Source organism: Onthophagus taurus, chromosome 11 (assembly GCF_036711975.1).
Source record: "Onthophagus taurus isolate NC chromosome 11, IU_Otau_3.0, whole genome shotgun sequence".
Taxonomy (NCBI): Eukaryota; Metazoa; Arthropoda; class Insecta; order Coleoptera; family Scarabaeidae; genus Onthophagus; species Onthophagus taurus.
Window position 1 is genome coordinate 31750149 of NC_091976.1, and position 15411 is coordinate 31765559.

Below are 15411 nucleotides of genomic sequence, written 5' to 3' on the forward strand. Positions count from 1 at the left end.
TTATCGTTCGCAATACAAACTCAGCATATCAAAAGTACAAGCATTATGACAACATTCCTCAACAACACCTCTTGTAGATAACTCTCTGTTGAATAACGTTTTATATTTTCCATTCGGGTTATAAAAAGGAAAATGATCCCGTTCATCACCGTTTGAGTCGTCGTAGATAATCAGGAAATCTTTTAATTCGTCTACAATAAAAATAAATTCTTAGGTCAATAAGAGTCCAATTAAAAGCGTTTCGTATTTACTTTCGAGTGCTCGTTTTCCGTAGTACTTGGAATCGCAAACAAGTTGCAAAGCTCTACCTAGCTGGTCTCCACACACTTTGATTCGTTTTCCACCACGACCACTCGACAAAACGACGAATGTTAGTACGACCAAAGTGAAAAACCATACTTTAGAAGCCATCTAAAACGTTTTCAAGCTTTAAATTGATGTTTTATTAAAATTTTTACTTACCGTTGAGGTTAATGGTTGATTTTAGATGAATTTGTTGTGTTAGAGTGATTTCGTACTCAGATTAAACCCTTTATATATCCGGGGTGTTTCCGCAAAACAACTTAATTAAGATTTAAAATATTCACAGATATTAACATATTCAAATTAACATATTTCGTGATTCATTAAGTTCTAATATTTTAATTAAAGCTGTTTAAAAATAAATTTTTAAAATGAAATCTTATTGATAAAATTATTTAATCGAAATTAAGAATTTAGAAGAATTAAAGAAATTTGTTTTATTTATTCTCCTCAGATTTCAGTGAACAAATTTACATAATTCAAGCTGTCTAAACTATGAAATGTCTTAGTGTTAACCAGTAAAGCATGAAAATCATTTGGGTATATAACCACCTAAAACGTTGGGAACATTTTCAGTCACATCTTAGTTGTGAAACGCTTCTATTATTCCATCAAAATGATAGTAATAAAAAATTAAGAGAAATAAAAAGTTTCAAAACGAATAAACTTTGAAACGTCAATATCTGGCAATATTCCAAGTTATCAATAAGATTCTTAATTGGTTGCAAAGTAAAACTTCAACTCAAGTGAATCAACGTTCCGATTTATGTTCCGAATACGAGATATTTTAACGATTGAGAAACCGAAATAGATTGGAACTTAAATGTTTGTTTCTGGAATTGCTTTAATTCGTAACTTTTTTCTTCTTCGATGGTAAATTTTAAAATGTTTCCCAACCGGACGATTAGCCTTTTGTAGATGTGCAAATGACATGCAAATTGTCCTTTTATGCGCCCCTTTTCTTGGAACAGTAACCGGGAAAATATTCAGAAAGTAATGGAACGAAAACGAGATCATTTCAGGGGATTATTGAAAATATCTTACAGAAATATCAGCTCTTCCAACTTCAAATTGGAGTCCGGCCAATAACAATTAAGGGTAACGTTTTGGTACAATCCTTCTTATTTTTATCGTAAGAAATAAAAATTTTACACTTATTTTTAAACTTATTATTTACATAATTGCTTCTCGTTTTATTGTAATTAGGCCCACTTTTACCATCCTCCTGATAAACTATCTAGAGGATAGTTGCCATGGTTACGACGATTTTAAGCGCTCTCATTGGCTAAGAACTGGATTTATCTATCGGATAAATTTATCAGGAGGTGGTAAAAGTGGGCCAATGTATTAACTAAAATTAAAATTAACTAGAGAAGAAGGTTACAGTGGTAGTGTTCAGAAACAAGTTAGTGGTTCAAAGTATACAACAGCTTAGTGCTAGAATTAAGTAATAACTAGAATTAACACTAGACCTAGAACTAGAAACATTCGGGTTTAGCCGTGCGACACTTAATACGACTAAACCCGAATGATTCTAGTTCTAGATCTTGTCTTAGTTCTAGCGCAAAACTAGAACTAACACTAGAACTAGAAACATTCGGATTTAGCCGCACGTCACTCAAGACGGCTAAACCCGAATGGTTCTAGTTCTAGGTTTTGTGCTACTTCTAGAAGTTCTAGAAGAACTAGGAGAAGTAACTAGAAGAAGAACAAGAAGGAAGAAATCGGTATTCCATGCACTTTACACTTTACTTGTTTCCTAACACTGCTCTCAAATCCATCAATGTGGAAGAAATCAGTAATCCGAGCATGATACAGAAAAACTTTTAGAACAAAAGTTGTAGCAAATTTTACCCTTTACACATTATATCCTAACACTTTTGCTCTCAGATGCATCAATGTGGAGAAATACTCGAAAATATGAAAATTAGAAGAATTCGTAGTTTTACAAGTTGCTAATGGAAGAAATCGGTAATCCGAACATGATACAGAAAAATTTTTACAACAAAAGTTGTAGCAAATTTTACCCTTTACACATTGTTTCCTAACACTTTTGCTCTCAGATGCATCAATATGGAGAAATATTCGAAAATATGAAAATTAGAGGAATTCGTAGTTCCACAAGCTCCTAATGGAAGAAATCGGTAATCCAAGCATGATACAGAAAAATTTTTACAACAAAAGTTGTAACAAATTTTACCCTTTACACATTATTTCCTAACACTTTTGCTCTCAGATGCATCAATGTGGAGAAATATTCGAAAATATGAAAATTAGATGAATTCGTAGTTTTACAAGCAGCTAATGGAAGAAATCGGTAATCCGAGCATGATAGAGAAAAATGTTTACAACAAAAGTTGTAGCAAATTTTACCCTTCACACATTGTTTCCTAACACTTTTGCTCTCAGATGCATCAATGTGGAGAAATATTCGAAAATATGAAAATTAGAAGAATTCGTAGTTCCACAAGCTCCTAATGGAAGAAATCGGTAATCCGAGCATAATAGAAAAAAACTTTTAGAACAAAAGTTGTAGCAAATTTTACCCTTTACACATTATATTGTAACACTTTTGCTCTTGGATGCATCAATGTGGAGAAATATTCGAAAATATGAAAATTAGAAGAATTCGTAGTTCCACAAGCTGCTAATGGAAGAAATCGGTAATCCAAGCAAGATACAGAAAATTTTTTACAACAAAAGTTGTAGCAAATTTTACCCTTTACAAATTACTTCTTAACACTTTTGCTCTCAGATGCATCAATGTGGAGAAATATTCGAAAATATGAAAATTAGATGAATTCGTAATTTTACAAGCAGCTAATGGAAGAAATCGGTGATCCGAGCATGATACAGAAAAATTTTTACAACAAAAGTTGTAGCAAATTTTGCCTTTTACATATTGTTTCCTAACACTTTTGCTGTCAGATGCATCAATGTGTAGAAATATTCGAAAATATGAAAATTAGATGAATTCGTAATTTTACAAGCAGCTAATGGAAGAAATCGGTGATCCGAGCATGATACAGAAAAACTTTTACAACAAAAGTTGTAGCAAATTTTACCCTTTACACATTATTTCCTAACACTTTTGCTCTCAGATGCATCAATGTGGAGAAATATTTGCAAATATGAAAATTAGATGAATTCGTAGTTTTACAAGCAGCTAATGGAAGAAATCGGTAATCCGAACATGATACAGAAAAACTTTTACAGGAAAAGTTGTAGCAAATTTTACCCTTTACACATTATTTCCTAACACTTTTGCTGTCAGATGCATCAATGTGGAGAAATATTCGAAAATATGAAAATTAGAAGTATTCGTAGTTTTACAAGCTGCTAATGGAAGAAATCGGTAATCCGAGCATGATACAGAAAAATTTTTACAACAAAAGTTGTAGCAAATTTTACCCTTTACATATTGTTTCCTAATACTTTTGCTGTCAAATCCATCAATATGGAGAAATATTCGAAAATATGAAAATTAGAAGAATTCGTAGTTCCACAAGCTCCTAATAGAAGAAATCGGTAATCCGAGCATGATACAAAAAAACTTTTAGAACAAAAGTTGTAGCAAATTTTACTCTTTACACATTATTTCCTAACACTTTTGCTCTCAGATGCATCAATGTGGAGAAATATTTGCAAATATGAAAATTAGATGAATTCGTAGTTTTACAAGCAGCTAATGGAAGAAATCGGTAATCCGAGCATAATACAGAAAAACTTTTAGAATAAAAGTTGTAGCAAATTTTGCCCTTTACACATTGTTTCCTAACACTTTTGCTCTCAAATGCATAAACATGGAGAAATATTCGAAAATATGAAAATTAGAAGAATTCGTAGTTCCACAAGCTGCTAATGGAAGAAATCGGTAATCCAAGCATGATACAGAAAAATTTTTACAACAAAAGTTGTAGCAAATTTTACCCTTTACATATTGTTTCCTAATACTTATGCTCTCAAATCCATCAATATGGAGAAATATTCGAAAATATGAAAATTAGAAGAATTCGTAGTTCCACAAGCTCCTAATGGAAGAAATCGGTAATCCGAGCATGATACTGAAAAACTTTTACAACAAAAGTTGTAGCAAATTTTACCCTTTACACATTGTTTCCTAACACTTTTGCTCTCAGATGCATCAATGTAGAGAAATATTCGAAAATATGAAAATTAGATGAACTCGTAGTTTTACAAGCAGCTAATGGAAGAAATCGGTAATCCGAGCATGATACAGAAAAACTTTTACAGGAAAAGTTGTAGCAAATTTTATTCTTTACACATTGTTTCCTAACACTTTTGCTGTCAGATGCATCAATGTGGAGAAATATTCGAAAATATGAAAATTAGAAGAATTCCTAGTTCTACAAGCTGCTAATGGAAGAAATTGGTAATCCGAGCATGATACAGAAAAACTTTTACGACAAAAGTTATAGCAAATTTTGCCCTTTACACATTGTTTCCTAACACTTTTGCTCTCAGATGCATCAATGTGGAGAAATATTTGCAAATATGAAAATTAGAAGAATTCGCAGTTTTACAAGCTGCTAATGGAAAAAAATTGGTAATCCGAGCATGATACAGAAAAGCTTTTACAACAAAAGTTGTAGCAAATTTTACCCTTTACACATTATTTCCTAACACTTTTGCTCTCAGATGCATCAATGACGAATTTTTTAATACTACAACGATACTTATTAAAAACGTCTTTGATTTTGTGTTTACAATTTCAACCTGGTTGTGTATAATTTGAAGCAACCTCACTTTAAAAGTAAGCATGTAGTATTTTAGGCATCTAATGGGGTAGTCAAGATGGGATGAATACTCTCGATGGACAAAAAGAATCATTATCGTGCTCCAAAAGTGAATTGATTTTCTAAATTTCTTATTACTTAGTTCTAGCTTTAGTTCGATAAAAACATATAACAACCCAGCGTTATATAACAACTAAAACTAACACTAGCACTATCACTAGAACTAACACTAGACTTAAAACTAGAAATATTCAGGTTTATACAACAATACAACAATCTAGCGCTGAATAACAATTAAAACTAGAACTAACACTAGACCTAGAACTAGACTATTTAATCTTATAAAAATGTTTAAAACACATTAAAATAAAAGAATTTTTCTATGTCAACCAGTTTAGAAAATACAGCTTTAAGTGACTCTAGGTCGTATATTGTATCGTAAACCGCAGAAAATAAAGAGAACGATGTCACGTTACGTTCACGTTTAACCCAAGTCCTTCTTTATATTTACGGCTATTTTATAAAGGAAAACTTTACAACTTCAATTGACTTTTAAACGCAACTTAAAACGCAATTCCGACGAAATCGCGCTCCGGTTATTATTGAAATACCTTCTCTGGAGTTTAATAACAGGCTACAAGAGCTCAACCTTTACGTTTATGTTTTTCGAAGAGGAGAAGATTTATGAAACGTTTGAATAACAATTTTTCTTTGACAAAAGAACTTTTTTTTACTGGCGAAATATAAATCCTAAAAAAAATGTGGGCGACATTTGCATAATGGAGCGCGAAGTCGACGACAGTTTTAAAAAAGTTTTCTTCGACTTATATCTTAAAGTTTTGCGTTTTATGTCATTTAATCCAAAACTTTGAAATAATAATTTGTACTTCTAAATGTACTCGGTATTTCTCTTAAAGTTGAAGTACATCCTGTTGTTGTCAGCGACCTAATTAGCCCTAAAACTCAAATGGCACTCTCCTCCTCGTTGGAATAGAACACCGGGGGCTCCTTATTTGTGAACTTCACGGTAGGTAATTAAGCGGGTTTCTGTACAAATTGTTTTAGAAGGCGACCTATAAATTCAAGCTCGCGAGTATCGACTTAATGGTATTAAAACGTTAATTAAATCCTTTAATACTAACAATTAAGTAACATCACAATTTTTTCTCACCTTGTGTGTAAAAGCTTTTGATGACAATAAAAGTAAGGTTGCAGTAAAACAAAAAATAAAAGCGTCATTTAGAACATAAAAGGTCAAAGTGATTAATAGTAACTTGTAAAATGCTGGTAGTTGCTCGGCCATGCAGGTAAAATCCAGGGTTATATCCGATATGAGAATGTGTGGAAAGCAAAAAAACCAAAAAAATTTACCCATATACCAGTCAAACTTCACATTGTGAAGTAGCGGAAAAACGAGAACCATGATGCAACCGTATTGATCTACAAAAGCTCGGTTTCAACCTCGTAAACGTCAACGGAGAATTAAAGCTTATACGATAACGAAAGATTTAGATTTTCTATATACATTTAGTAAGTTTTTATAAAAAGAGTTCTAAATTTATATATTTTAGAACCAAATAATTTCGGTTGAATGCTCACACGCGATTGTTTTAATCGATAAATGTTGCCTGCATCGAGTTACGCAGCTTAATTTAGATGCATAACACCTCTTATTGATCTCTAACCATGGAGAGTTGTGCTGTGGGAGGAATAAATCAATTAGTATTCTACCCTTGGTGTCAATTCGGATGATGACAATTAAATTGAGTGGCTATATGTCTTATAATGATGATTTCTTTGATAAAACCTAATTCTTGTTAAGGACGACGACGTTGACATGACCAACACGCATACGATAACGGAGTGATGGATGGTTTAATCCATTTATAACATAATTGATCGTTACTTTATCTATTAAATCAAGCTAATTAGTTTTTTTATTTAGTTACAAAATTCATCCATTTTAAAGTTTAGAATCGTATTCGAATAGTATCTAATACAATTTTGTTACTGTATCCAACAATTAAGTAATTAACCCAGTCCTTACATTAACAAACTTTAAGGTCACGCATAAATATCAATTCAAGCTCAGTCTTTTTAAATTAAACTCAGTTTGCGCGAGTTCACGTTGAACTTTTAATTGGGACGTACTGAAATTTTTAGTTCCTAACGAACCAGTCTGCGCTTTCTGAATGTTATTAGTTATAACTAGTTTGCTAACTAGTATTTCCATACTATTATAAATTTCAACTGAAATGATATTAACTGATTTCCCAATAATTCTATAGAAGTTCTTATTAATTGGACCGCGTTATGCATCACTTGATTAAGCGACAAATGAATAATGTTAAGAAAAACGGCATTTTCGTTTTTATCTCTCTAAACATAGAAGACTTCTCAGAATAGACTGGCTCAAACTATTGAAAATTGTTTGGTGTCTGTCCATTTTTATCACAAAACACATACAAGCATGCAGGTTGTTTCTGTAAATCACTTTTGACCCAAAAACACGTTAAAAATAAAAAGAAAGTGCGGAAAAGTGACTAACACTAGATTAACTTCAGTTATAAAACTTCCATTATATGATAACTAACTTCAGAATTAAAATGTCAACCTCAATATTGACATATTTGTAATCTTCATAAAAAATCCTTTAAAATGAGTACAAACACGACATATTTATCTTCAATATTAATGAAGTTATGGTCAACTTCCGGTTAAGAATGTCAACCTCATTTTTGACATATTTGTAATCTTCATTAAAAATCCTTTAAAACGAGTACAAACACGACATATTTATCTTCAATATTAATGAAGTTTCACGACCATTATAAATATGTCAAAATTGACGTTGACATTCTTAACCGGAAGTTAACCATAACTTCAGTATTATTGAAGATAAATATGTCATGTTTGTACTCATTTTAAAGGATTTTTAATGAAGATTACAAATATGTCAATATTGAGGTTGATTCATTTATTAATCATATTTGTAAAAATTAAGGTTGGTATTAATATTTAAAAATTAAATTGCTATCTTCATTGTTGCTAACTTCGGGTTTAATGTTTTTTATTCTAACTTTTTTGTTTTCTGAGATAAGTGCGTCATCTTTGAACTCATTTTAAAAGTTTTTTAATAAATAATACATCATGAAAGGATACCATGAAGTAGTCCATTTGTCTATTATATGATAATTAATTTCAGGTTTAAAATGTCAACCTCAATTTTGACATATTTGTAATCTTCATTAAAAATCCTTTAAAACGAGTACAAACACAACATATTTATCTTCAATATTAATGAAGTTTCACGACCATTATAAATATGTCAAAATTGACGTTGACATTCTTAACCGGAAGTTGACCATAACTTCAGTATTATTGAAGATAAATATGTCATGTTTGTACTCATTTTAAAGGATTTTTAATAAAGATTACAAATATGTCAATATTGAGGTTGATTCATTTATTAATCATATTTGTAAAAATTAAGGTTGGTATTAATATTTAAAAATTAAATTGCTATCTTCATTGTTGCTAACTTCGGGTTTAATGTTTTTTATTCCAACTTTTTTGTTTTCTGAGATAAGTGAGATAAGTATCTTTGGACTCATTTTAAAAGTTTTTTAATGAAGATGACAAATATGTCAAAATTGACGTTGACGTTTCAAACCGGAAGTGATTGTATTTCCATTAATATTAAAGTTAAATATGTCGAGTTTGGACTCATTTTAAAGGATTTTTTATGAAGTTGACAAATATGTCAAAATTAAAAGTTGAAAGTTCCAACTTTTTGGTTTTTGAGATAAATGCGTCAAGTTTGGAGGTTTAGCCGAGGTTGCTTGCGGCAGAGGCAGTACAATATACCATGATAAAGAGATTGGAACCGAGGAATTACAATTTACTGCAGTAAAGAAACATTAGACGAGGTCGCTTACGGTCAATACAAAACATTAGCCGAGGCAATACAATACACCATGATAAAGAGTCTATTGTCTTCTGTGTCATTAGTTTGATATTCTCTAGTAATTTATCATACAGATGAACTCCAATATGTTTAGGTGGTTGAACCACTTCTGCATTTCTAGTTTCATAATAATGAACATTGGATCCTTTCTCCCATTGGTCCTTTCTCTCGTGTACGTACATAATACGCACAAATATATATTCTGCTCTGATAGTAAGTATATTACTTTTGAATATATTCCTAGCTTTCCTTAGAATTCTAATTTGTAAAGAGCTCTTACTGCTTCTTCTTGTTTTGTACCCCACAGAAGGATTCCGTATGTTGCAACACTTCGAGCCGCTTCATACGTTGCTGTTCTGTTTAATACCCTGATAGTGTAGATTATTGATCTTAATTTACCGGACTACTATGGACAATGGTTTTGAAAGGTAAGATTATCTAATACAATTCCCAGAAATTTTGCGGTTTCTCTTTCCCCTTCAAGTCGCGAAATAAAACCTCATAATCTGTGTGGTAGTTAATCTGCATGTTATTTAACATGACTCTATTGCTATTAAACCAAATTTCTGCGTTTTGCATTGACATTACAGTTTTTCTGTGTAGACCTTCTTCTGTAATATTGGAACTTCATCAGCATATTGTAGTGTGATTGCTACCTGTACGTTTTTTAGTAAATCCGTGTATGTAATATATAATAATAAGCGTTTTATTGTTTTTTTATATTTACTATTTACCCTTTCCTAATATAATACAATCTATATATGTACCTCCAGATCCTCTACCCTCCTCCCCCTTTCCACACCTTCGCCTCCTCGCCCCCATCACCTCCCTCATCCAACTTTTGCCCTCGCCCCCCTCTCCCAAAATCTGCTTCCTGTCCATTGCCTCCTCCCTTAGCTCACTACACCCTCTCAGCACTTCTCCACATCGTCCGCCCAGTACCTATTCCCCCTCTCCTCATTGCCACAGCGGAATCTGTCCACCAATCTCTTCCCTTCATCATCCCCCTCCACCAACAAATACTTTGGCAGTTCGTCTGTCACTATCTCAACATACCTTTCATTGTATCTCCCTTCTCGTATCTGTGACCTTCTTTCCTGCCTCTTTATGTCCCTATCTCCCTCTCTCCACATTTCACCTCTTTCCGCTTTTCTATTTTCGATCCTAGTCAGTGAGTGTGCCACTCTCTATAATATTCTTCCCTGTCTCTTTGCCCATGGTTGAGCCTCCTCTCCTTAATTTCCCTCCAGCACTCTCTCAGGATCCTGCAATGCGGTCTTGCTTCTATCATTTCCTCATACTTCACTGCTCTTCTCCCGGCTTCCACTCTTACTGCATCCACCTTAACCTCCTAACTCACTACATACCCTGGAGTCTCCCTTGCCAACCCTAGTACCCATCATTGTGCTCTTTACCAAGCCATCAAACATAACTTTTCTTTTTGCCATCGCCCTCACGTGCGCCCGATCTTATTATGTTTCGCGAACCCATATCCCAGTCTTCTCTCTTCCACCCCTCCCAACAGTCCCATGAAATAGGTTCTCCATTCAGTCATTTGTATATCTCTGCTGACTTCCTCTCCTCCCTTCCTCATCCTCTTTAAGTATCTCCATACCTCATTTACCTCTTTCAACTACTTAATCTTTTTAGCTCCCTCTTCTTTTTCTTGCATTCTTCTTTGTATTTTCTCCTGGCCTCTATATATCTATCTATCTCTACCTCCCCTCCCTGCCAATGTCTCAATTTCCTTCTAGCGTCTCTCTTGGTCTCTTTGCATTCCCTACACCACCATTCGTTCCATCCCAGTCTAACCCCCGGTCGACCACTCTCTTTCTTCAACGTCGGTGTATGTAATATATAGCAAAGGGCCACTGAACCCTGCGGAATACCCACATGTACCACGCTTTCACCGGATCTTCCATTGCTCTACTCAGTATATTGTGTACGATCTATTAGATATGATTATTTTATTAGTAACGCCTCTTATGATGTAGTAGCTTAACTTTTTCAACAGTATCTTGTTGTCAACTGTATCGAACGCCTTACTGAGGTCTCAAAACTCTGCTTCTATCTTAAAGTTTTTATCAAAAGAGTCGATAATGCTTACCCCTGCAGTTATCGTCGATCTTTGTCTGCGGAAGACTTGTTTTGGAGCAAACTATATGGACAACTCGCCTGAGGAATCATTGCTGATGTATGCTCACCGATGCTGGTAAAGACGTGATGTTACCATCTTTCGAGGTGACTTGCGTTCCGATACGTTCTCTTTTTATTACTTTCCATACTGTAATGTGGTTTCTGTTACTTTTCTTAGGTATTCCTCCTTGTATCGTTTGTTTATGTCTAATGATGGTTGATCTTTCGTAACCTGATTAATAACCCCTAGTGCTTCTAAAGTATGTTTCATTTGGCGTAATTCCTTTGAGCACCATTTGATTGGCACTTTAGCAACATTTTCTCACCACCTTACTACAATTGGAACATGATATTTGATGAAATTTGTTAAAGTCGGACAACAACCCTTCAAGGACAGAGAATCATTAACTTATTACGATGATTATTATGTTATCTATACATGACTTTGTGTTACATGTAACTATAAAGAGATTGTAATTGAGGAGTTAGAATTTACTTTGGGGTTAGCAACCCAGATACTAATTTACTCCAATAATGTGACATTAGTAGAGGCACAGCAATTTATTTTGTTAAACATATATTAAGATATGGTTTTGGAAGTTGAGAGGCACCTAATTAAATTAAAGCTAAAAGATTTTAGTTTATGATCCATATTCAATTCATATTTTAGTTTTGATTCAAATGTTCCTTGCTTTAATTACCGCGATCTCTTCTCATCTATAAACTTTGATGAAATTTTCCAACTATGTATTCCAACATCTGTAAAACAAAAAACATTTTCAAACATATTAGTGTTTGCTCACTGCTTTCAAAACGTAAACCAATCTGTCTGTGGAAGCCGCGAATAAATTTAAGTAAGCGAAACCCCCTTCGACTTGGTTCCAAGTTAAAACGAAATTGTCGCATCATACGCTACGTGAGTTTCTTTAGCAATAAGTGCCATATAGTCGTTTTCGCCATCTCGTAAAATATTCATTCGATATTTGCATAGGAATAGAACCGAATTTTTGAGGTCAAAATGTATTCGCTGGAAAAGTTTTAAATCTTGAAATTGAATTGGGTTTTATATGCTCTTCGAATTAGTTGTCATTAAAATTTACGAGCTACTAATTCCGGGAACTAATCATGTGATAATCAACGTCAGCATAAATTGGATTATATGATTAATTACCAAACAATTATCAATTAGAGAGATTTAGAACAATGTTTGCGTTATTTTTTTATTTACATCAATAATTTTAATGGTACGTTTTTATGTTAATAATCCTTGGTATTCGATAAAAACTTCACATTCTTTGATTTCTTGATCAACTTCACCAACAAAATAAATATCTCGTAATACGTTAAACGTGAAGATAACGATTGGTCCGTAATCCCAAAAATTAGGAAACGCCAAATATAAAATACACAAATACATAATCCATTTAAGTATTAACCATATCAAGAACGAGTTTTTGTTTGATTTATTTTTTTTGAATACTAAAGTCATACTTTGTCACATAAAATTTTGATTAACTTCAATTTAATGTCTTCTGTCATCATTCAAATGAAATAACAAAATAAAAAAGAAGTTGCAAAAATGTTTAACCCAGGATTGCTTACGGACGAACTTTATAATTAAAATCATATTAAAGTCGTCAAAAACACGAGCACCTCTACCACAAGCGCTCTCGGCTAAACTTTGTGAGAGAATCTATGACTTCAATTGATTAAGCCGAGGTTTCTAGGAACTAAGGCGTTGCAATTAACCTCACATCCACCTAAAACTAATTAACAATGCTGCAGTTAGTCAGTTTGAATTGATTTTAGTGTTAATTTAAATTAGTTATACACTAATTTTTAATTCAGAGGTGTAAAATGAAAAGTCACGTTTACACAGAGTAATTTTTCAAAGCTACTTTTTAACAAGAATTTTAGTGTATCATAAGAACTAACACAAGAGCTAGAACTACAATCAGTGTGGCTACATCCGTATGTTTCTAGTTCTAGGTGTAGTGTTAGTTCTAGTTTTACACTAGAGGTATTACTAGAACCATGAAGTAGTATAAGGAGATAAAACGAGCGTACAAAAGTGGTGGGGGATCTGCTCCAAAATAGGGCGAACTTAATTCAGAGTTATACCTTGTGGCTCTGACGACAACGCCCCTTGTGTTAAAACTGCAAACTAAAATTAAATATACTTTTTAGGTTATAGTTGACAGATTTTTAGTTCTGAAAGATGAGCTGACTTTAGCTGGACCAATTCTATATTATAGGAGTAATAAAAATTATAATAATATTGATTAATATTATTATAATTAATTATTATCTAATATTGAGTTGTAAAAATGATGTGTAATAATGATTAATGGCCCGCAAAAGAAAAAATAACCGACCTAACCTAAACAGATTAATTGTTGTTAGTTTACAGTTTTGCCACCGGGGCGCTGTCGTCAGAGCCACCAGGTAAATCTCTGAATTAGATTCGCCCTATTCTGGAATACAGTCGCCTATTGCCGTTTTATCTCCTTATACTACTTCGTGACTAGAACTAACACAAGACCTAGAACTAGAATCATTCGGGATTAGCCGTCTTGAGAGACGTGCGGCTAAACCCGAATGATTCTAGTTCTCGTTCTAGTGTTAGTTCTAGTTTTACACTAGCACTATCACTAGAAGACCTAGAACTAGAATCATTCGGGATTAGCAGTCTTGAGAGACGTGCGGCTAAACGCGAATGATTCCAGTTCTCGTTCTAGTGTTAGTTCTAGTTTTACACTAGCACTATCACTAGAAGACCTAGAACTAGAATCATTCGGGATTAGCAGTCTTGAGAGACGTGCGGCTAAACGCGAATGATTCCAGTTCTCGTTCTAGTGTTAGTTCTAGTTTTACACTAGCACTATCACTAGTACTAAGACAAGACCTAGAACTAGAATCATTCGGGTTTAGCCGTCTTGAGAGACGTGAGGCTAAATCCGAATGTTTCTAGTTCTAGGTCTAGTGTTAGTTCTAGTTTTACACTAGCACTATCACTAGTAGTAACACAAGATCTAGAACTAGAATCATTCGGGTTTAGCCGTCTTAAAGACGTGCGGCTAAACCCGAATGATTCTAGTTCTTGGTCTTGTGTTAGTTTTAGTTTTATACTAGCACTATCACTAGTAGTAACACAAGATCTAGAACTAGAATCATTCGGGTTTAGCTATCTTAAAAGACGTGCGGCTAAACCTGAATGATTCTAGTTCTCGTTCTAGTGTTAGTTCTAGTTTTACACTAGCACTATCACTAGTACTAAGACAAGACCTAGAACTAGAATCATTCGAGTTTAGCCGTCTTGAAAGACGTGCGGCTAAACCCGAATGATTCTAGTTCTCGTTCTAGTGTTAGTTCTAGTTTTACACTAGCACTATCACTAGTACTAAGACAAGACCTAGAACTAGAATCATTCGGGTTTAGCCGTCTTGAGAGACGTGAGGCTAAATCCGAATGTTTCTAGTTCTAGGTCTAGTGTTAGTTCTAGTTTTACACTAGCACTATCACTAGTAGTAACACAAGATCTAGAACTAGAATCATTCGGGTTTAGCCGTCTTAAAAGACGTGCGGCTAAACCCGAATGATTCTAGTTCTTGGTCTTGTGTTAGTTTTAGTTTTATACTAGCACTATCACTAGTAGTAACACAAGATCTAGAACTAGAATCATTCGGGTTTAGCTATCTCAAAAGACGTGCGGCTAAACCTGAATGATTCTAGTTCTCGTTCTAGTGTTAGTTCTAGTTTTACACTAGCACTATCACTAGTACTAAGACAAGACCTAGAACTAGAATCATTCGGGTTTAACCGTCTTGAAAGACGTGCGGCTAAACCCGAATGATTCTAGTTCTCGTTCTAGTGTTAGTTCTAGTTTTACACTAGCACTATCACTAGTACTAAGACAAGACCTAGAACTAGAATCATTCGGGTTTAGCCGTCTTGAGAGACGTGCGGCTAAACCCGAATGATTCTAGTTGTAGGTCTTGTGTTAGTTCTAGTTCTACACTAGCATTATCACAAGAACTAACACAAGACCTAGAACTAGAATCATTCGGGTTTAGCCGTCTTAAAAGACGTGCGGCTAATCCCGAATGATTCTAGTTCTCGGTCTTGTGTTAGTTCTAGTTTTACACTAGCACTATCACTAGTACTAACATAAGATCTAGAACTAGAAACATTCGGGTTTAGTCGTCTTGAGAGACGTACGGCTAAATCCGAATGTTTCTAGTTCTAGGT

The 15411-nt window shown here is 33.8% G+C and overlaps 2 protein-coding genes across 3 annotated transcripts in view; both read right to left on the reverse strand.

Annotated features, from left to right (window-relative positions):
- On the reverse strand, positions 1 to 411 carry LOC111423319 (bombyxin B-1 homolog). Its single transcript, XM_023056562.2, has 2 exons — positions 252 to 411; positions 1 to 191 (listed from the first exon to the last, which is right to left on the reverse strand). Exons 1-2 carry the CDS (start codon positions 409 to 411, stop codon positions 1 to 3), a joined length of 351 nt encoding a protein of 116 aa, XP_022912330.2.
- The window catches only part of LOC111421299 (neuroglobin-like), a 119832-nt gene that overhangs the window by 95679 nt on the left and 8742 nt on the right, over positions 1 to 15411 (reverse strand). The window lies entirely within an intron of this gene.

What these genes read in the sequence shown, in the direction of transcription:
- LOC111423319 (XM_023056562.2), bottom strand. Translation starts at nt 411, where the DNA reads ATGGCTTCTAAAGTATGGTTTTTCACTTTGGTCGTACTAACATTCGTC. An exon ending in CGGAAAACGAGCACTCGAAA is followed by an intron (nt 192 to 251) that starts GTAAATACGAAA and finishes TTTTTATTGTAG; the next exon opens with ACGAATTAAAAGATTTCCTG.